This window comes from Hyla sarda, chromosome 8, assembly GCF_029499605.1.
Source record: "Hyla sarda isolate aHylSar1 chromosome 8, aHylSar1.hap1, whole genome shotgun sequence".
NCBI lineage: Eukaryota > Metazoa > Chordata > Amphibia > Anura > Hylidae > Hyla > Hyla sarda.
Genome location: NC_079196.1, coordinates 207485522 through 207501996, shown reverse-complemented (window position 1 = coordinate 207501996; position 16475 = coordinate 207485522). Strand labels below are relative to the sequence as shown.

General features: G+C 48.2%; 1 protein-coding gene across 1 annotated transcript in view; it reads right to left on the bottom strand.

Annotated features, from left to right (window-relative positions):
- Positions 1 to 2696: 2696 nt before the first annotated feature.
- The window catches only part of XPO6 (exportin 6), a gene marked incomplete in the record, with an annotated part of 57110 nt that continues 43331 nt past the window's right edge, over positions 2697 to 16475 (bottom strand). The window contains 9 exon segments of the mRNA XM_056536343.1: positions 2697 to 3438; positions 5605 to 5835; positions 6118 to 6216; positions 7593 to 7757; positions 8240 to 8411; positions 8592 to 8706; positions 11057 to 11212; positions 11348 to 11534; positions 12765 to 12911. Coding sequence (XP_056392318.1) covers positions 3337 to 3438; positions 5605 to 5835; positions 6118 to 6216; positions 7593 to 7757; positions 8240 to 8411; positions 8592 to 8706; positions 11057 to 11212; positions 11348 to 11534; positions 12765 to 12911 — 1374 coding nt within the window.

The following is a 16475-nucleotide window of genomic DNA, read 5'->3' as shown; positions in this document are numbered from 1 at the left end:
TCTATGTTTTATTTGTGCTTAAAAAAGCTCAAGAGCACATTTTCCCCCCAACTCATACATAGACTTAGGACCCAAGCCAAAACACAGGAAGTGCAGCCTGGAGTGCTGAGGGGGGTGTGTCCAACCAACAGCATATGGCAGTTATGATTGGATGAGGCTGGAAACACCCCCCTCCAGGCTGCCCTTCGGTCCAAAGTCTTTGTATGAGATGGGGGGAAATGTGCTCGAGCTTTTTTAAAGCACAAATAAAACATAGAAAACTTCATTATTATTTTTTGAAACAAAAACATATTAGAAATATTTTTTATTTACCATAAGGAGTGCAATAGCAAAAATTAGTTTTAGTGAGAGTTACCCTTTAAATAAGGGGGAAATATAAAAGGAAGGAGTAATTCCACTTCTGGTTTTGGCTCAATAACTGCAGTGATTGAAAACAATGGGAGGCTGCTGCAGCGGAATTTTGGAAATTCTGTAGTGTGAATGGGCCCTTATGATGTAAGGGTCCCATGGCTTTTTTTTAAATTGAAATCCCCCCCCCCCCCCCCCCGCTGAACAGACCCTGTACGGGTCAATCACTAAGGACACCGCCAGGCCCTGATGGGTCCCATTGATTTTGAACGGGGTCTTGTCAGGTTTTAGTCAGGCGTCTGTTCTGCAGGAGTTGAGCAGTGACAAAATTACTGCTTGCAGTATTTTTAAAGTGCCAGCAGAGCTTAAAGGAGATCTGCAGCCATAGACAGTTTTAAAGTGTCTGATCACGGGGGTCCAAATGCCGGGCCCCCCCACGATCTCCTGTATGCGGCCCCGGCTCTGTGGCCCCCAACATGTTTCTCTATGGAAAAAGCGGAGATTCAGCATTCGTGCATCCCCTCCTCTCCCATAGAGCTGTATGGAGGGGGGGTGTCATCGATAGGAGACTACGGGGGTCCCAGCTGTCAGACCCCCCGCAATCAGACTCTTATCTGGTATAGGGGATAAGTGTCTAAGACTGAAGATCTCTTTTAACACTGGTGTAAATTAGGCCTTAAAAAGGTGTTTGACTGGTCTTATGGGTCAGGCAATGCTTCCAGGGAAAAGAAGAAAGCTGACTCTAGTGCCATCTATCGGAGGTGGCTAGCATGGATCTGTCAATGTCCAACCCACTAAAACAGTGTCTCCCAACCAGGGTGCCTCCAGATGTTCTAAAACTACAACTCCGAGCATACATACACACACACACATATATATATATAGTGATACATATACACTGCTCAAAAAAAATAAAGGGAACACTAAGATAACACATCCTAGATCTGAATGAATGAACTAATCGTATGAAATACTTTCATCTTTACATAGTTGAATGCGCTGACAACAAAATCACACAAAAATTATCAATGGAAATCAAATGTATCAACCCATGGAGGTCTGGATATGGAGTCACACTCAAAATCACAGAGGAAAACCCCACTACAGGCTGATCCAACTTTATGTAATGTCCTTAATACAAGTCCCAATGAGGCTCAGTAGTGTGTGTGGCCTCCACGTGCCCGTATGACCTCCCTACAACGCCTGGGCATGATCCTGATGAGGTTGAGGATGGTCTCCTGAGGGAAGTCCTCCCAGACCTGGACTAAAGCATCCGCCAACTCCTGGACAGTCTGTGGTGGATGGAGCGAGACATGATGTCCCAGATGTGCCCAATCGGATTCAGGTCTGAGGAACGGACGGGCCAGTCCATAGCATCAATGCCTTCCTCTAGCAGGAACTGCTGACACACTCCAGCCACATGAGGTCTAGCATTGTCTTGCATTAGGAGGAACCCAGAGCCAACCGCACCAGCATATGGTCTCACAAGGGGTCTGAGGATCTCATCTCGGTACCTAATGGCAGTCAGGCTTCCTCTGGCAAGCACATGGAGGGCTGTGCGGCCCCCTCAAAGAAATGACACTCCACACCATTACTGACCCACCGCCAAACCGGTCATGCTGGAGGATGTTGCAGGCAGCAGAATGTTCTCCACGGCATCTCCAGACTGTCACATGTGCTCAATGTGAACCTGATTTCATCTGTGAAGAGCACAGGGCGCCAGTGGTGAATTTGCCAACCTTGGTGTTCTCTGGCAAATGCCATACAGCCCAACACCGTGCAGGACGCACAGTGTTCGGCTGTAAGCACAACCCCCACCTGTGGATGTCGGGCCCTCATGGAGTCTGTTTCTGACCGTTTGGACACATGCACATTTGTGGCCTGCTGGAGGTCATTTTGCAGGGCTCTGGCAGTGCTCCTCCTGCTCCTCCTTACACAAAGGCAGAGGTAGCGGTCCTGCTGCTGGGTTGTTACCCTCCTACAGCCTCCTCCACATCTCCTGATGTACTGGTCTGTCTCCTGTTAGCGCCTCCATGCTCTGGACACTACGCTGACAGACACAGCAAACCTTCTTGCCACAGCTCGCATTGATGTGCCATCCTGGATGAGCTGCACTACCTGAGCCACTTGTGTGGGTTGTAGACTCCGTCTCATACTACCACTATAATATTATTTATAATATTAATATATCTCTATCTATCTATCTATCTATCTTACATAGATTACATAGATTATAAATATAATATATGTTAAATATATATATCTAATATCTATATCTATATATATATATATATCTCTCTTTTCCTCCTCCAGACAACCAGCACCCTGCTCCGTACTGATGAGGGACGACAACCAGATGTCTACAGATGGGCGACTTCCTGGTTTGGCTGATCATCCCCAGTCATGTTCCTCCTCCAATATGCAGGCTAAACCACCAAAGCAGCAGCTATTAAACAAGGCATTCATTTTATTCGCAATAAGCGACTTCAATTTCACAATGGAATGATAACAAAAAAAAAAAAAATTTTTTATATAAAACAATACATAATAAAGTACGTGTACCCCAACCGACCGGGGGCAAATAAGTGGCCAATACAGTCTTAAAATCCAGACGTCAGTGTCCATTGGTGGGTGACTGTCCCCCACATTCTTCCTCATCAGGGAATGATATTGAAGGTTTGTGAAATTGACATTTTCTGTTTTTTTAATACAGTTAAAATACAAGGGAGCGCTTCCTTAACCCCTGAGCTACCAAAGGGATTTATAACAACCCTTTAAAACAAAGGGATTAAGTGGGAGTAAACGGGGGAGGCACTGAAATCTCGCAGAGAGAAAGTGCTAAAACAGGTTAAAGTTCCATAAAAAAAAAATATGATAAACCGGAGAAATACGGGATGAGTGACGGAGCAGGATTCACATCTGTAGCGGGTGAGTTAAGACTATTTATGCAAGATTCAGGCTTGGGGGGTGGTGGGGGAGCTGGTTCGGTCACAGTTTCACAGTTCCTGGGGGGAGGCTGTCATTGCAGAGTCTGTAATACCGGAGGTCATTGACCAGGCGATGTACACTCTGGGTAAACGAAGGCAGGTCCTGGAAGAGGAGACAAGACAATGGTTATTCATCTATTTACAAGGGGTTATTAAAAAAAATAAAATAAAAAAAAAAGAGCTATTTTCTTCCAAAAACAGTGCCCCCCTGTCCTCAGGTCGTGTGCGGTATTACAACTTGACTCCCTTCACTTCAATGAAACTGAGCTGTAATACCACACACAACCTGAGGACAGGGGTGGGGCTGTTTTTTTGTTTTGTTTTTTACTAAATCAGCTGTTTTTCTTACTTTGTGTCAGCTTAAAGGGGTTATCCATCATTTAAAAATTTTTTTTTTTTTTTTAGGAAATTCTGTGTATAGATCTCTTGACCAGGAGAGAAATTGGCTGCAAAGAGTGACTCTTGCGTTATAGAACAAAGCCCTGCATTATACAGATATCCCAGTCATATGAATGGACACTGTAATGCTTCAATGCTCCTGTGATGGCGCTGCAGAGAAGCAGAACATTAGGCCGCGTTCACACTTACGAAGCACCGGACTGTATTTAGCTTCTGAGCCTGGCAAGGGACGACTAGATCAGTCCGAGCTAGGACCGCACAGACACTGCCATCTCCATAGACTGTCAGCGGAGCAGATTGAGCAGGTTCAGTGTTTTGGTGGAATTTTTTTAAACAGAATTTTCTTTAGGAATTTCCACAGAGTGAAGAGAAAAACCATTCACCTGCATGTTAAAGGGGTACTCCGGTGGAAAACATTTTTTTTTATCAACTGGTGCCAGAAAGTTAAACAGATTTGTAAATTACTTCTATTAAAAAATCTTTATCCTTCCAATACTTATCAGCTGCTGTATGCTACAGAGGAAGTTGTGTAGTTCTTTTTCAGTCTGACCACAGTGCTCTCTGCTGACACCTCTGTCCATGTACGGAACTGTCCAGAGCAGGATAGGTTTGCTATGGGGATTTACTCCTGCTCTGGACAGTTCCTAAGCACAACCCCCACCTGTGGATGTCGGGCCCTCATACCACCCTCATGGAGTCTGTTTCTGACCATTTGAGTGGACACATGCACATTTGTGACCTGCTGGAGGTCATTTTGCAGGACTCTGGCAGTGCTCCTCCTGCTCCTCCTTACACAAAGGTGGAGCTATCGGTCCTGCTGCTGGGTTGTTGCCCTCCTACGGCCTCCTCCACGTCTCCTGATGTACTGGCCTGTCTCCTGGTAGCGCCTCCATGCTCTGGACGCTACGCTGACCGACACAGCAAACCTTCTTGCCACAGCTCGCATTGATGTGCCATCCTGGATGAGCTGCACTACCTGAGCCACTTGTGTGTGTTGTAGACTCCGTCTCATGCTACCACTAGAGTGAAAGCACCGCCAGCATTCAAAAGGGACCAAAACATCAGCCAGGAAGCATAGGAACTGAGAAGTGGTCTGGGGTCACCACCTGCAGAACCACTCCTTTATCGGGGGGTGTCTTTCTAATTGCCTATAATTTCCACCTGTTGTCTGTTCCATTTGCACAACAGCATGTGAAATTGATTGTCAATCAGTGTTCTTCCTGAGTGGACAGTGTGATTTCACAGAAGTGTCATTGACTTGGAGTTACATTGTGTTTAAAGGGGTACTCCGGTGCTTAGACATCTTATCCCTTATCCAAAGGATAGGGGATAAAATGCCTGATCGCGGGGGTCCCGCCGCTGGGGACGCCCGTGATCATGCACGCGGCACCCAGTTTGTAATCAGTCCCCGGAGCGTGTTCGCTCCGGGACTGATTACGGTCGTCCGCAGGGCCGGCAGCGTGTGACGTCACGCCTCCGCCCCCTGTGTGACGTCATGCTCCGCCCCTCAATGCACGCCTATGGGAGGGGGCGTGACAGCTATCACGCCCCCTCCCGTAGGCTTGCATTGAGGGGCGGAGCGTGACTTCACACGCCCCGGCCCTGCGTTCGACCGTAATCAGACCCGGAGCGAACATGCTCCGGGGACTGATTACAAACGGGGTGCTGCGTGCAAGATCACGGGGGTCCCCAGCGGTGGGACCCCCGCGATCAGGCAGCTTATCCCCTATCCTTTGGATAGGGGATAAGATGTGTAAGCACCGGAGTACCCCTTTAAGTGTTCCCTTTATTTTTTTTGAGCAGTGTACATTCAATCAAGGCTTAACACAGCTCTACCCACAACTCTGTAGACAAAACAAGCAGTTCTCACCCGTTCCATCTTAAAATTGCGGGCAAGGACATTCTTCTGACCGCTATCTAGGCCTTGGCAGCCGGCTAAGAATTCAGGTAAGAAGGCAGAGAAGAAAGTGCTGAAGTCCACAGATGCCATGTTGTAGACGGCGATGCCTATCTCCTCCTGGAGAAGATCGTGGGACTTGTGGATAAGAACCTGAAGTAAAACACTGACAAACTGCGGCAGCATCATGGCCCGGAACAGTTTCTAGAAGAGACAGAATAGAAGTGATGATAGGGGGGTAAAGAGTCACAGAATAAACAGAGTTTCTAAAGTTCCCATTGGGAAGGTCAGGCTGTCTGGGCATGCTGGGAGTTGTAGTTCTGCATCTGCTAGAGTAGTGTTTCCCAAACAGGGTGCCTCCAGCTGTTGCAAAACTACAACTCCCAGCATGCCCGGACAGCCGAAGGCTGTCCGGGCATGCTGGGAGTTGTAGTTTTGCAACAGCTGGAGGCACTCTGGTTGGGGAACACTAAGCTAACGCCTCACCTTATGGTACAGTTTGTGTTTGCTGTTCAGGGTCTCCAGATAACCAAGATTTTGCTTGAAAAGATGAATATCCGGCTGCAGAAATGACTGACCAAATGCCTGGAGGGGGGAAACATAGGAAGACATTAAAGAAACACTTAAAGGGGTTATCCAGGAAAAAAAACTTTTTTTTATATCTCAACTGGCTCCAGAAAGTTAAACAGATGTGTAAATTACTTCCTTTAAAAAATCTTAATCCTTTCAGTACTTATGAGGTTCTGAAGTGAAGGTTGTTCTTTTCTGTCTAAGTCCTCTCTGATGACACGAGTCTCGGGAAACGTGCAGTTTAGAAGAGGTTTGCTATCGGGATTTGCTTCTAAACTGGGCGTTTCCTGAGACAGGTGTCATCAGAGAGCACTTAGACAGAAAAGAACAACCTTAACTTCAGAAGCTCATAAGTACTGAAAGGATTAAGATTTTTTAATAGAAGTAATTTACAAATCTGTTTAACTTTCTGGAGCCAGTTGATAGATATACATATACGGAGGAAGCACGATCACCGTGCGAAACGGAGCTTGGTCGCCATCCTGTGTCCCCCCCACTACCCTCTTCCCATGTAACAGATTTGTGAGTATGAAATAAAAGAAGATTTATTCAGCTGGTTGCGGTGAGTTGCCGATTATTTTCCTGCTTCTTTGAAACGCCTTCACGCACTATTGCCAATCAGAGCACCACCTCCAGCATTCCTAGTCCAAGTCTGCCATTTCATCATTGTTCTACACTCAAATGGGGAAGTAGTGCCGTGCTGGCCATCTACGAACTGTGAATATCAAAAGGAACCACTGGACCAAACTTGGTAAGTAACACCTCTTTGGACTCCTGGTCACCCACACTATAACCCAGTGCATCGGGTTTAGTTGGGTGATCAGGGTGACAGTTTCCCTTTAAAGGAGAACTCCAGAATATAAAAATTTTCCCCCATACTGCCTGCAGTAAAAAAAAATAAAGATGTACATACCTTCCTTCGCTCCCCCCGGTGCCTCCGGTAACCGGCTCCGGTCTCCGCCGCGATGCTCTTCCTGGTTGCCAGTGGTCGTAGAGTCATACTGCGCTCAGCCAATCACCGGCCGCAGTGAAGTCCCGACTTGGCCGGCGATAGGTTGAGCGGCAGTGTGACGTTTTCGGCCGCGGCAGCAGATGCCGGTGTAGTGAAGAATTGTGTGTCCTGAAGCGTTCTCACACTGACGCTCAGCCTATCGCCGGCTGAGTCGGGACTTCGCTGCGGCCAGTGATTGGCTGAGCGCAGTATGACTCGCCGACCACCGGCAACCAGGAAGAGGATCGCGGCGGAGACCGGAGCCGGTTACCGGAGGCACCAGGGGAGCGAAGGAAGGTATGTACATCTTTATTTTTATTTTTTTTACTGCCGGCAGAATGGGGGACAATTTTTATATTCTGGAGTTCTCCTTTAAGAAAAGAGTTATTGGAGCACTGACCTGCATGACACCGATGAACTGTGCCTGGTTCTCCATGGGCTCATCACCACCACCATCTCGGTGCACGCTGGCTAGGACTGAGGATCGGTAGAAATATCTCCAATTGTGATGCAGGAGCTGGAACAGCAGCTCAAACAGCTCAGCTTTCACATCGGGGGATGGACGCTGCAGAAAAAAAAATAAAAAAAATAATAAATAAATAAATTAAATTTAAAAATCAGTAAAATAGAAACAAAAAGAACTGAAGAGCAAAGCTCTATAGCAGTGTTTTCCAACCAATGAGCCTCCAGCTGTTGCAAAACAACAACTCCCAGCATGCCTGGACAGCCGTTGGCTGTCTGGGCATGCTGGGAGTTGTAGTTTTGCAACAGCTGAAGGCACCCTGGTTGGGAAACACTGACTTGTGTATTGGGGGGAAAGTGAGGAACGAAGAGCCCGAGAGGAGGGCAGAGGACGTGCTGCAGATCTCAGCCCTCCCGATAAAGAGTAAATCTCTATAGCAGTGTTTTCCAACCAATGAGCCTCCAGCTGTTGCAAAACTACAACTCCCAGCATGCCCGGACAGCCTTCGGCTGTCCGGGCATGCTGGGAGTTGTAGTTTTGCAACAGCTGCAGGCACACACTGCTTTATAGCAGTGACCCTTTACCTCTGCAATGATGGGATACAGCTGCTCCATGCACAGGGACAGGATACTTGGCAGGAAAGGCTTAAAGGCTGGACCAGGTTCCTGGACTACAACCTGCAGGATCTTCAGAAACTTCTCCACCACGTGGCAGCCGGCGCTGCCTTCTTGTAGTATGCTTTCTGCCAGCTGCTCCCTGCAGGCACGATGTGACAGAATGAGCAACGGACACAATAACCGGATCATCACGGGACACGTTAGCGCAGCGGTTTCTAAACGGTGGCCCTCCCGCTGTTGCAAAACTACAACTCCCAGCATGCGACATCCGGAGGTCCACAGTTTGGAGACCACACAGTGTTAATGTGTGTGTAGTTACCTGGTAAACATGTTCAGGAAGGTCTGTATGATCTGCTCGGTAAACGGCACCCCCATCTGTACCCTGAGTCCTTGGAATAAGGCCAAGAAAAAGCTGAGCATCTCCTCAGTCACATCTAGGAGGGAGGAATTCAGAAGATGATGACACACACACTGTATATAGCAAAGTATATAGCGACAACCTGATCTAAATCCCGGGACGTCCTTCCAGCCCTATTCCGTCCGCTCGGGATCTGCAGAAAGCAGTGTGACAGAATAGCCCTTATGTACGGTGCTCACATCCTTTTTCCCCTAGGAGACCTGTTCTAATTTCACAGCATAGCCCTTATACATAATACGGGCGTATGCGTCAGAGAACGGCGTAATCCCTCTGCAGAGGGTACAGGGAAATCATGGAGTGCTGCCTGAACGACGTGTTCTATTCTGCATAGGGTCGCTCTCCTGACAATAACACCTAGCACGTCTGTTCCTATAGCCATACATAGATTTTGGAAGGATTACAGCAGGATCTACCACTTGAGCAGTGCCTCCCAACCTTTGTGCTTACAGCTATTGCAAAACTACAACTCCCAGCATGCCCGGACAGCCGTTGGCTGTCCGGGCATGCTGGGAGCTGTAGTTTTGCAACAGCAGGAGACACCCTGGTTCAGACAGTGCTATACCATAGTGATCAATGATGCTGTTTTTCAGACTCACAATTGATCGGATTACACTAAAAAAGGGGTTATCCAGGATAAGAAAAACAGAGCACCACCCCTGTCCTCTGGTTGTGTGCAGTATTGCAGCTCAGTTCTACTGAAGTGAATGGCGTAAAAGTTGTAATACCACACATAACCAAGTGCAATGCTGTTCTTAAAACAGAACATCAGTTTTTCTGATCCTGAATAACCCCTTTCCGACCCATGACCTGTAAGTCATGGGAGGGAGTAAGGTGCCGGTTCAGGAGTGTGGCCCGCATCATAACTGGCTGATAGCCGCTGCTTTCTGCTGGTAATGACGGGCATCAGTGACTAGGTTGATGCCCGTCATTTAACTGTTTAGATCACGATAATTACAGGGCAATGGAGACTGGTTGGCACCTTATCAGTATGATAAGGATTGTAGTAACCCTCCTGAGGTTCTCCTGGGGCCCATAAATATGAATGCAGCTGTGCCAAGGGTCCCCGGGGCCAATACACATAAATGCTGCTGTGCTGAGGTTCCCTTGGGACCCATATACATGAATGAGATTATGCTGGGGTTTCTCTGGGGCCCATATACATGAATGATGCTGTGCTGAGGTTTCTCTGGGGCCCATATACATGAATGATGCTGTGCTGAGGTTTCTCTGGGGCCCATATACATGAATGATGCTGTGCTGAGGTTCCTCTGGGGCCCATATACATGAATGATGCTGTGCTGAGGTTTCTCTGGAGCCGATATACATGAATGAGGCTGTGCTGAGGTTTCTCTGGGGCCTATATACATGAATGAGGCTGTGCTGAGGTTTCTCTGGGGCCCGATCACATGTATGCAGCCGTGCTGTAGTTTCCCTGGGGACCATACACATGAATGCAGCTGTGCTGAGGTTTCTCTGGGGCCCATATACATGAATGCAGCTGTGCTGAGGTTTCTCTGGGGCCCATATACATGAATGATGCTGTGCTGAGGTTTCTCTGGGGCCCATATACATGAATGAGATTATGCTGGGGTTTCTCTGGGGCCCATATACATGAATAAGGCTGTGCTGAGGTTCCTCTGGGGCCCATATACATGAATAAGGCTGTGCTGAGGTTCCTCTGGGGCCCATATACATGAATAAGGCTGTGCTGAGGTTCCTCTGGGGCCCATATACATGAATAAGGCTGTGCTGAGGTTCCTCTGGGGCCCATATACATGAATGATGCTGTGCTGAGGTTCCTCTGGGGCCCATATACATGAATGCAGCTGTGCTGAGGTTTCTCTGGGGCCCATATACATGAGTGAGGCTGTGCTGAGGTTTCTCTGGGGCCCATATACATGACTGAGGCTGTGCTGAGGTTTCTCTGGGGCCCATATACATGAGTGAGGCTGTGCTGAGGTTTCTCTGGGGCCCGATCACATGTATGCAGCCATGCTGTAGTTTCCCTGGGGACCATACACATGAATGCAGACATGCTGCGGTTCCTCTGGGGCCCATGTAAATGAATGCAGCCATGCTGCGGTTCCTCTGGGGCCCTCACTGTGCTGGGGAAGACTGAAAGTGCTGTATTTTTCCTTACAATAGGGGGGATTGTTGGACCCCAATCATAAGAAAACAGTGACATGCTGCTACTTTGAGATGGCAATACCCCATTCATATTGCTGCACCTTAATCCTTTCTCCAAGGAGGAAGTGCTCAGGTTTGTATCTGGTTAAGGTGGGATGCTACAGAATTCATATATAAAACAAAAAGGAAATCCGGATGCACAGCAGCTACATAACAGCCATACTACAGGACCCACATACCTGGCTGGTGGATGTAAGCTGGGAAGAGAGACAGGGAGAGCTGGGCCGACTCCTGCATGGACTGGTAACAGATCTGCCGAGACTTTGTGCCCTCGCCCGAGATGTTCTCTACAATATCCTTCAGTACACCCAGCGTCTGACAGATGACACGCTTAGCTAGGGAAAGACAACAAAAAGGAACATGGAACTTGGGTATAGAATCACAATAATTGAAAATACATAAAAAGAAATCTAAGTAGTGGTACATTATGGCAATGAAAACAACAGTAGCTGTGGCGTTGTGTAACTCACTGGCTTCGAGTTGGCCCTTCCTCTGAGCCGGAGCGCTGCCCTTCAGCTGGCGGTAGTCTCGGGACAAGCTGTTCAGGAGGTTGGCATGATGACTAGAGCGCTCTGCCCACTGCTGCTCGCCCTCTGGGACATTTGGCCACGGGAGGAGGAGGACATTAGACAAAGCCCGACACAGCAGCACCTGAGCCTGCAGGGACAAGAGACAAGGGAGGAATCGTTTACCATGGACTATGGTTGGTGTAAGTTGATTGTGCCGTCTAAAAAGTGCCAAATATTACTTGCTGGTAGCGCAGGGAAGCTGATCTGGACCATCGCGGCAAAATAATAGGGCCCCGATCAACTAGAGGGTCCTTACCTGTCTGATCTAAGCCCATTCCCTAATGAAAGTGTAAATCACTTCCCTTTTCCAATTATTCAAATAAAACAATGTAAACAAAAACATATTTGGTATCTCCGCATGCGAAAATGTCTAAACTATTAAAGGGGTACTCCACTGCTCAGCGTTTGGAACAAACTGTTCTGAACGCTGGAGCCAGCAGCTTGTGTCGTCATAGCCCCGCCGTGGGGCCGTGATGTCATGAGGGGGCAGGGCTATGACATGACGAGCCCTTGGCGACGGCTCTAGTGTTTGGAACAGTTTGTTCCAAACACTGAGAAGCGGAGTACCCCATTGAACTATAACGTTAATGAAACCGTGTGGTCAATAGCATAAATGGTAAAAGTCCTCATATGGGTCTGTAGATAGATAATTGATAGCTATTAAAAGGTGAGGAGGAAAAAAGGAAAGTCTAAACGTAAAAAATTCCCTGCCTTCTCAAGGGGTAAAAGATATTCTGGATAAGGATTTCTTTTTTTATATTGTCCAGGGCTCTGTGACAGATTTTTTTTTTTTTAAATGACACTTTAAAAGGGACTCCGGCCCCAAGACATCTTATCCCCTAGTCAAAGGATAGGGGATAAAATGTCTGATCGCTGGGGACCCCCGCAATCTAGCATGAAGCACCCACCTGAGAGCACCTGTGGAGGCTCCAAGTCTTATGCCTCCCAACCACAGGGAAGGAGTATCTTGCCTTGAGGGGCGGGGCATGACATCACACGGGGCGGAGTCGTGACATTACGATACTCCGTCCCCGTGGTCGGGAGGCATAAGACTGAGCCTGCAGCGCTTCCTGCAGTGCTCACAGATGGGTGCTGCATGCTAGATTGCAGGGGTCCCCCGCGATCAGACATCTTATCCCCTATCCTTATCCCCATCTTTAGTGGTCAGTAGAGGTGCACCCGCCTAAGCATATCAATGACAATGTAACATCCTGCAGCAATAGTTCTATGATCCAGCCATACAACACTATCCAGAGTCTGACTGTATACAGAGTCCTCATAGGGACTGGTGAAGTGTGTATATATAGAGGAGACCCACCTCTTCTGGTAGTCTCTGCGCAGAATTGTCTGTCACACGGCTGAACACCTTCTGGACGGCAGGAATGTTGATAAGGAATACAGGCCGCACTGTTGTTGCCACAGAGACCAGCAGATGGCATGCCGAGAGCAGCAGCTTTTCTTGTACCTAGGAAGACTCAAGCGTAAGGCAGTGCGCGCACCGTATTTTAAGACTCATTTTAGGCAAAGTACAAAGAAAAAGTGAATTTAAGGTGAAGTGAAGCCACCTCCGCGTGGTAGATTGGGGGGGGGGGGGGTGTTACACGCACTTTTATCAAAAACTGTGCTAAGAACTTCCATTATTTGACCAAGAGTGCTGCTGCAACCTTCTTTTTTGTATACTTAGTATTTGCCACAGCAGCGTGCACCGGTGTATTAGGTAGTTGTGCTGGCTTTTTTTGTATATGTGTGTATAATATATGTGTGTATAATATATATATATATATATATATATATATATATATATATATATATATATATATATATATATATATATATATATATATATATATAATATAATATAAAATATGTAAATATAAAATATATGAATATATAATAAATATAAAAATATATATATATTTAATTTTTTTTATTTTATTTTATTATATCTGTTTTAGATTTTTTCTAAGCTACAGACAATTGTAGTTTGCAATTACCAGACCAGTCTTTTTTCCCCTTTATGTAAGCGGTGCAGAACACATGCTAAAAGCTGCCTTTTTTTTAATGAAAGTCAGATCCCCCATTTTCCCCATTGAATTTAACATTTGAATTTGTCCAGTAGATTAGATTATCTTCCTGCCACACTACTACCTGCCCCGACTGTCCTCCTCACAGATCAGGAATCTTTTCCTCTCAGTCCATGCCCCAGTCCACTGCATGGTCCAGATCCCCTCTCCAGGTGCCCCGCAGTTCTCATGGCGTCTTAATGAGTCCCTTCTCCTCGACTCTCTGTGCGTCGGATCTGAAGGTAGCGATTGACAACTTTCAAGCCGATCATGCATCCGATCAGACTCCACTCCCAATGAAATGGGAAGCGCTCAAATGTGTGTTGAGGAGTCCTAAATAGTCATGGCTCCTGCCATAAAAAGGCGAGGGCGGCTAAGTTGCAGCGCTGCATGTCTTAGAATTTCAGCATAAACTGTCTTTGCAGGAATCCACGTTGAGGGACCTCATTAAGACGCGACATGAAATCCGTGCCCTGCTGAATGACTGGTACAAACAGTATCGCCAGCGGTGCTCCAGGGCCTTATACGAGTGGGGAAACAAACCAAGCAGATACGTAGCCAGGGCTCTCCGGGACAAACGAGCGGCACTGTATATCCCGTCTATCTGCTCACCGGGGGGTGTGACGTCAGACCTTACTGCTGACCTACTCTGGGCCTTTGAGCAGTATGACACAGACCTTTATAACCTACCCCCACCCGTTACACCTCCCCCAGCGTCACTACCCGCCTCTCTCTCTAATGGACTATATGCAGCGGACTGCCCTCCCTAGGTTGTCCGATCATGATATCAAAGCGTGGGGGGGCTCGAGGTACTATGTCCCATATCTGACGGCCCTGCCCATCTTTTCTTGCCTTCTGGACGGTTGTGGTATCCCGTATCACTGTGACTGGAGTGTCCTATCTTAATGATCCGAAGGTGCATCTTTTGTTAATCATGCCGGCGGCCAGGAAGTCCCCCTCTAAAAATCTAGCTCACTTCATGTTAATGGCAGCGAGGACTGTGATCCTTACATGCTGGAAAGACACCCTCCCCCCTACTACCTCAGACTGGTACAAATAGGTTCTCGTCATATGTTGTATGGAAGAGCTGATGGCTGTAACAAGTATATAGCGATCTGGCGACCTTGGCTTTACAGAGAGGGGTAGTCCCCTTGCTTCTCTTCCCTGTAGGTGACCTCTTCTCTGGTCGCGTCAACTCCTACCACAGAGTGCTGGCCTACAGCAGGGGTCAAGGTGATGGTGGCTGGTGGATAGCTGGTCAGTTTTTACCTGACTTATTTCATCCCCCCCTTTTTTTTCTCTTTCCCATCTCCTTTCTTCCTCATCTTTTCCCCTCCCTCCTTCCTTGTTGTCCCCCCCCCTCCCCACAGTCTCTTTTCCTCCCCTCCCCGCCGCCTCTCCTACCCTCCCCGCCGCCTCTCCTCCCCTCCCCTCCCCGCCGCCTCTCCTCCCCTCCCCTCCCCTCCCCGCCGCCTCTCCTCCCCTCCCCTCCCCGCCGCCTCTCCTCCCCTCCCCGCCGCCTCTCCTCCCCTCCCCTCCCCGCCGCCTCTCCTCCCCTCCCCTCCCCTCCCCGCCGCCTCTCCTCCCCTCCCCGCCGCCTCTCCTCCCCTCCCCTCCCCGCCGCCTCTCCTCCCCTCCCCTCCCCGCCGCCTCTCCTCCCCTCCCCTCCCCGCCGCCTCTCCTCCCCTCCCCTCCCCTCCCCGCCGCCTCTCCTCCCCTCCCCGCCGCCTCTCCTCCCCTCCCCTCCCCGCCGCCTCTCCTCCCCTCCCCTCCCCTCCCCGCCGCCTCTCCTCCCCTCCCCGCCGCCTCTCCTTCCCTCCCCTCCCCGCCGCCTCTCCTCCCCGCAGCCTCTTCCCCCTCCCCCTCTCTCATTCCTTTTCTGCCTACTCTCCGGTGCAGTTTTCTTGTCGGCCTCTGTCCTGCTCTATTATGCTCTTTGATTTAACCATGACAATCTCTTGCTGCCTTGACTTAGGGTACATTCACATGCACGGATTTTTTAGCGGGTTTTCCGCTGCGTATTTGAAAGTGGGTGGGCTCTTCTCGGCTGTCGGCAGCAGATTTTCCACAGCGGAATTTACGCTGCGGAAAATCCGCTACAGTCCCTACTGACTTCAATGGGGCTTGCAGCGGATTTATCGCAGTGTACATTCTGCCACGGAAAATCGGCTGCAGACAGCCGAAAAGAGCCCGCCCCACTTTCAAACACCCAGCGGAAAACTCCCTAAAAAATCAGCGCGTGTGAACGTACCCTTATACTGGATGTCATGTATTGTCCTTTTGTACCGACAGTGGATAAGATGCCTTTATTTATGCTTGCAAATTCCACTGCGCTGGAATTATCTTCCTCGTGGTTTGTATTGCCCTGTTTATTTATTCTTTGAATATAAAAAAAAAAAATTTGAAAAATTTAAAAAAGTTTTATATACACAAATGGGGTATTAAAAAGTACAGATCATGGGGTAAAAAAAAAAATATATGAGCCCTCATACCGCCACTTAGACGGAAAATTGAAAAAGTTATAGGAAGTCAAAATAGAGGGATTTTAAAACGTACTAATTTGTTTAAAAAGTTTGCGACTTTTTAAAACGGTACAACTACAGAGAAGTATGTAATCATGGGTACCATTTTAATCGTGTTGTCCCGCAGGATAAAGAAAACTTGTCATTCTTACCGTAAATTGTACGGCGTGAAAACGAAACCTTGCAAAATTGCGGCTTTCTTTTCAATTTCCCCACACAAATAAAAAATTTTTGGTTGCGCTGTACATTTTATGGTAAAATGAGTGATGTCATTACAAAAGGATAATGGCGTCCGCCATTAACCCCTCAGGTGCCGGGATCAATACAGATCCCGGCATCTGCGGCAGTGCGCAGTGCGCATTTAAATGAACGATCGGATCCGCTGCTGCGGGGATCCGATCATTCAGAACGCCGGACGGAGGTCCCCTCTCCTTCCTCCGTCCG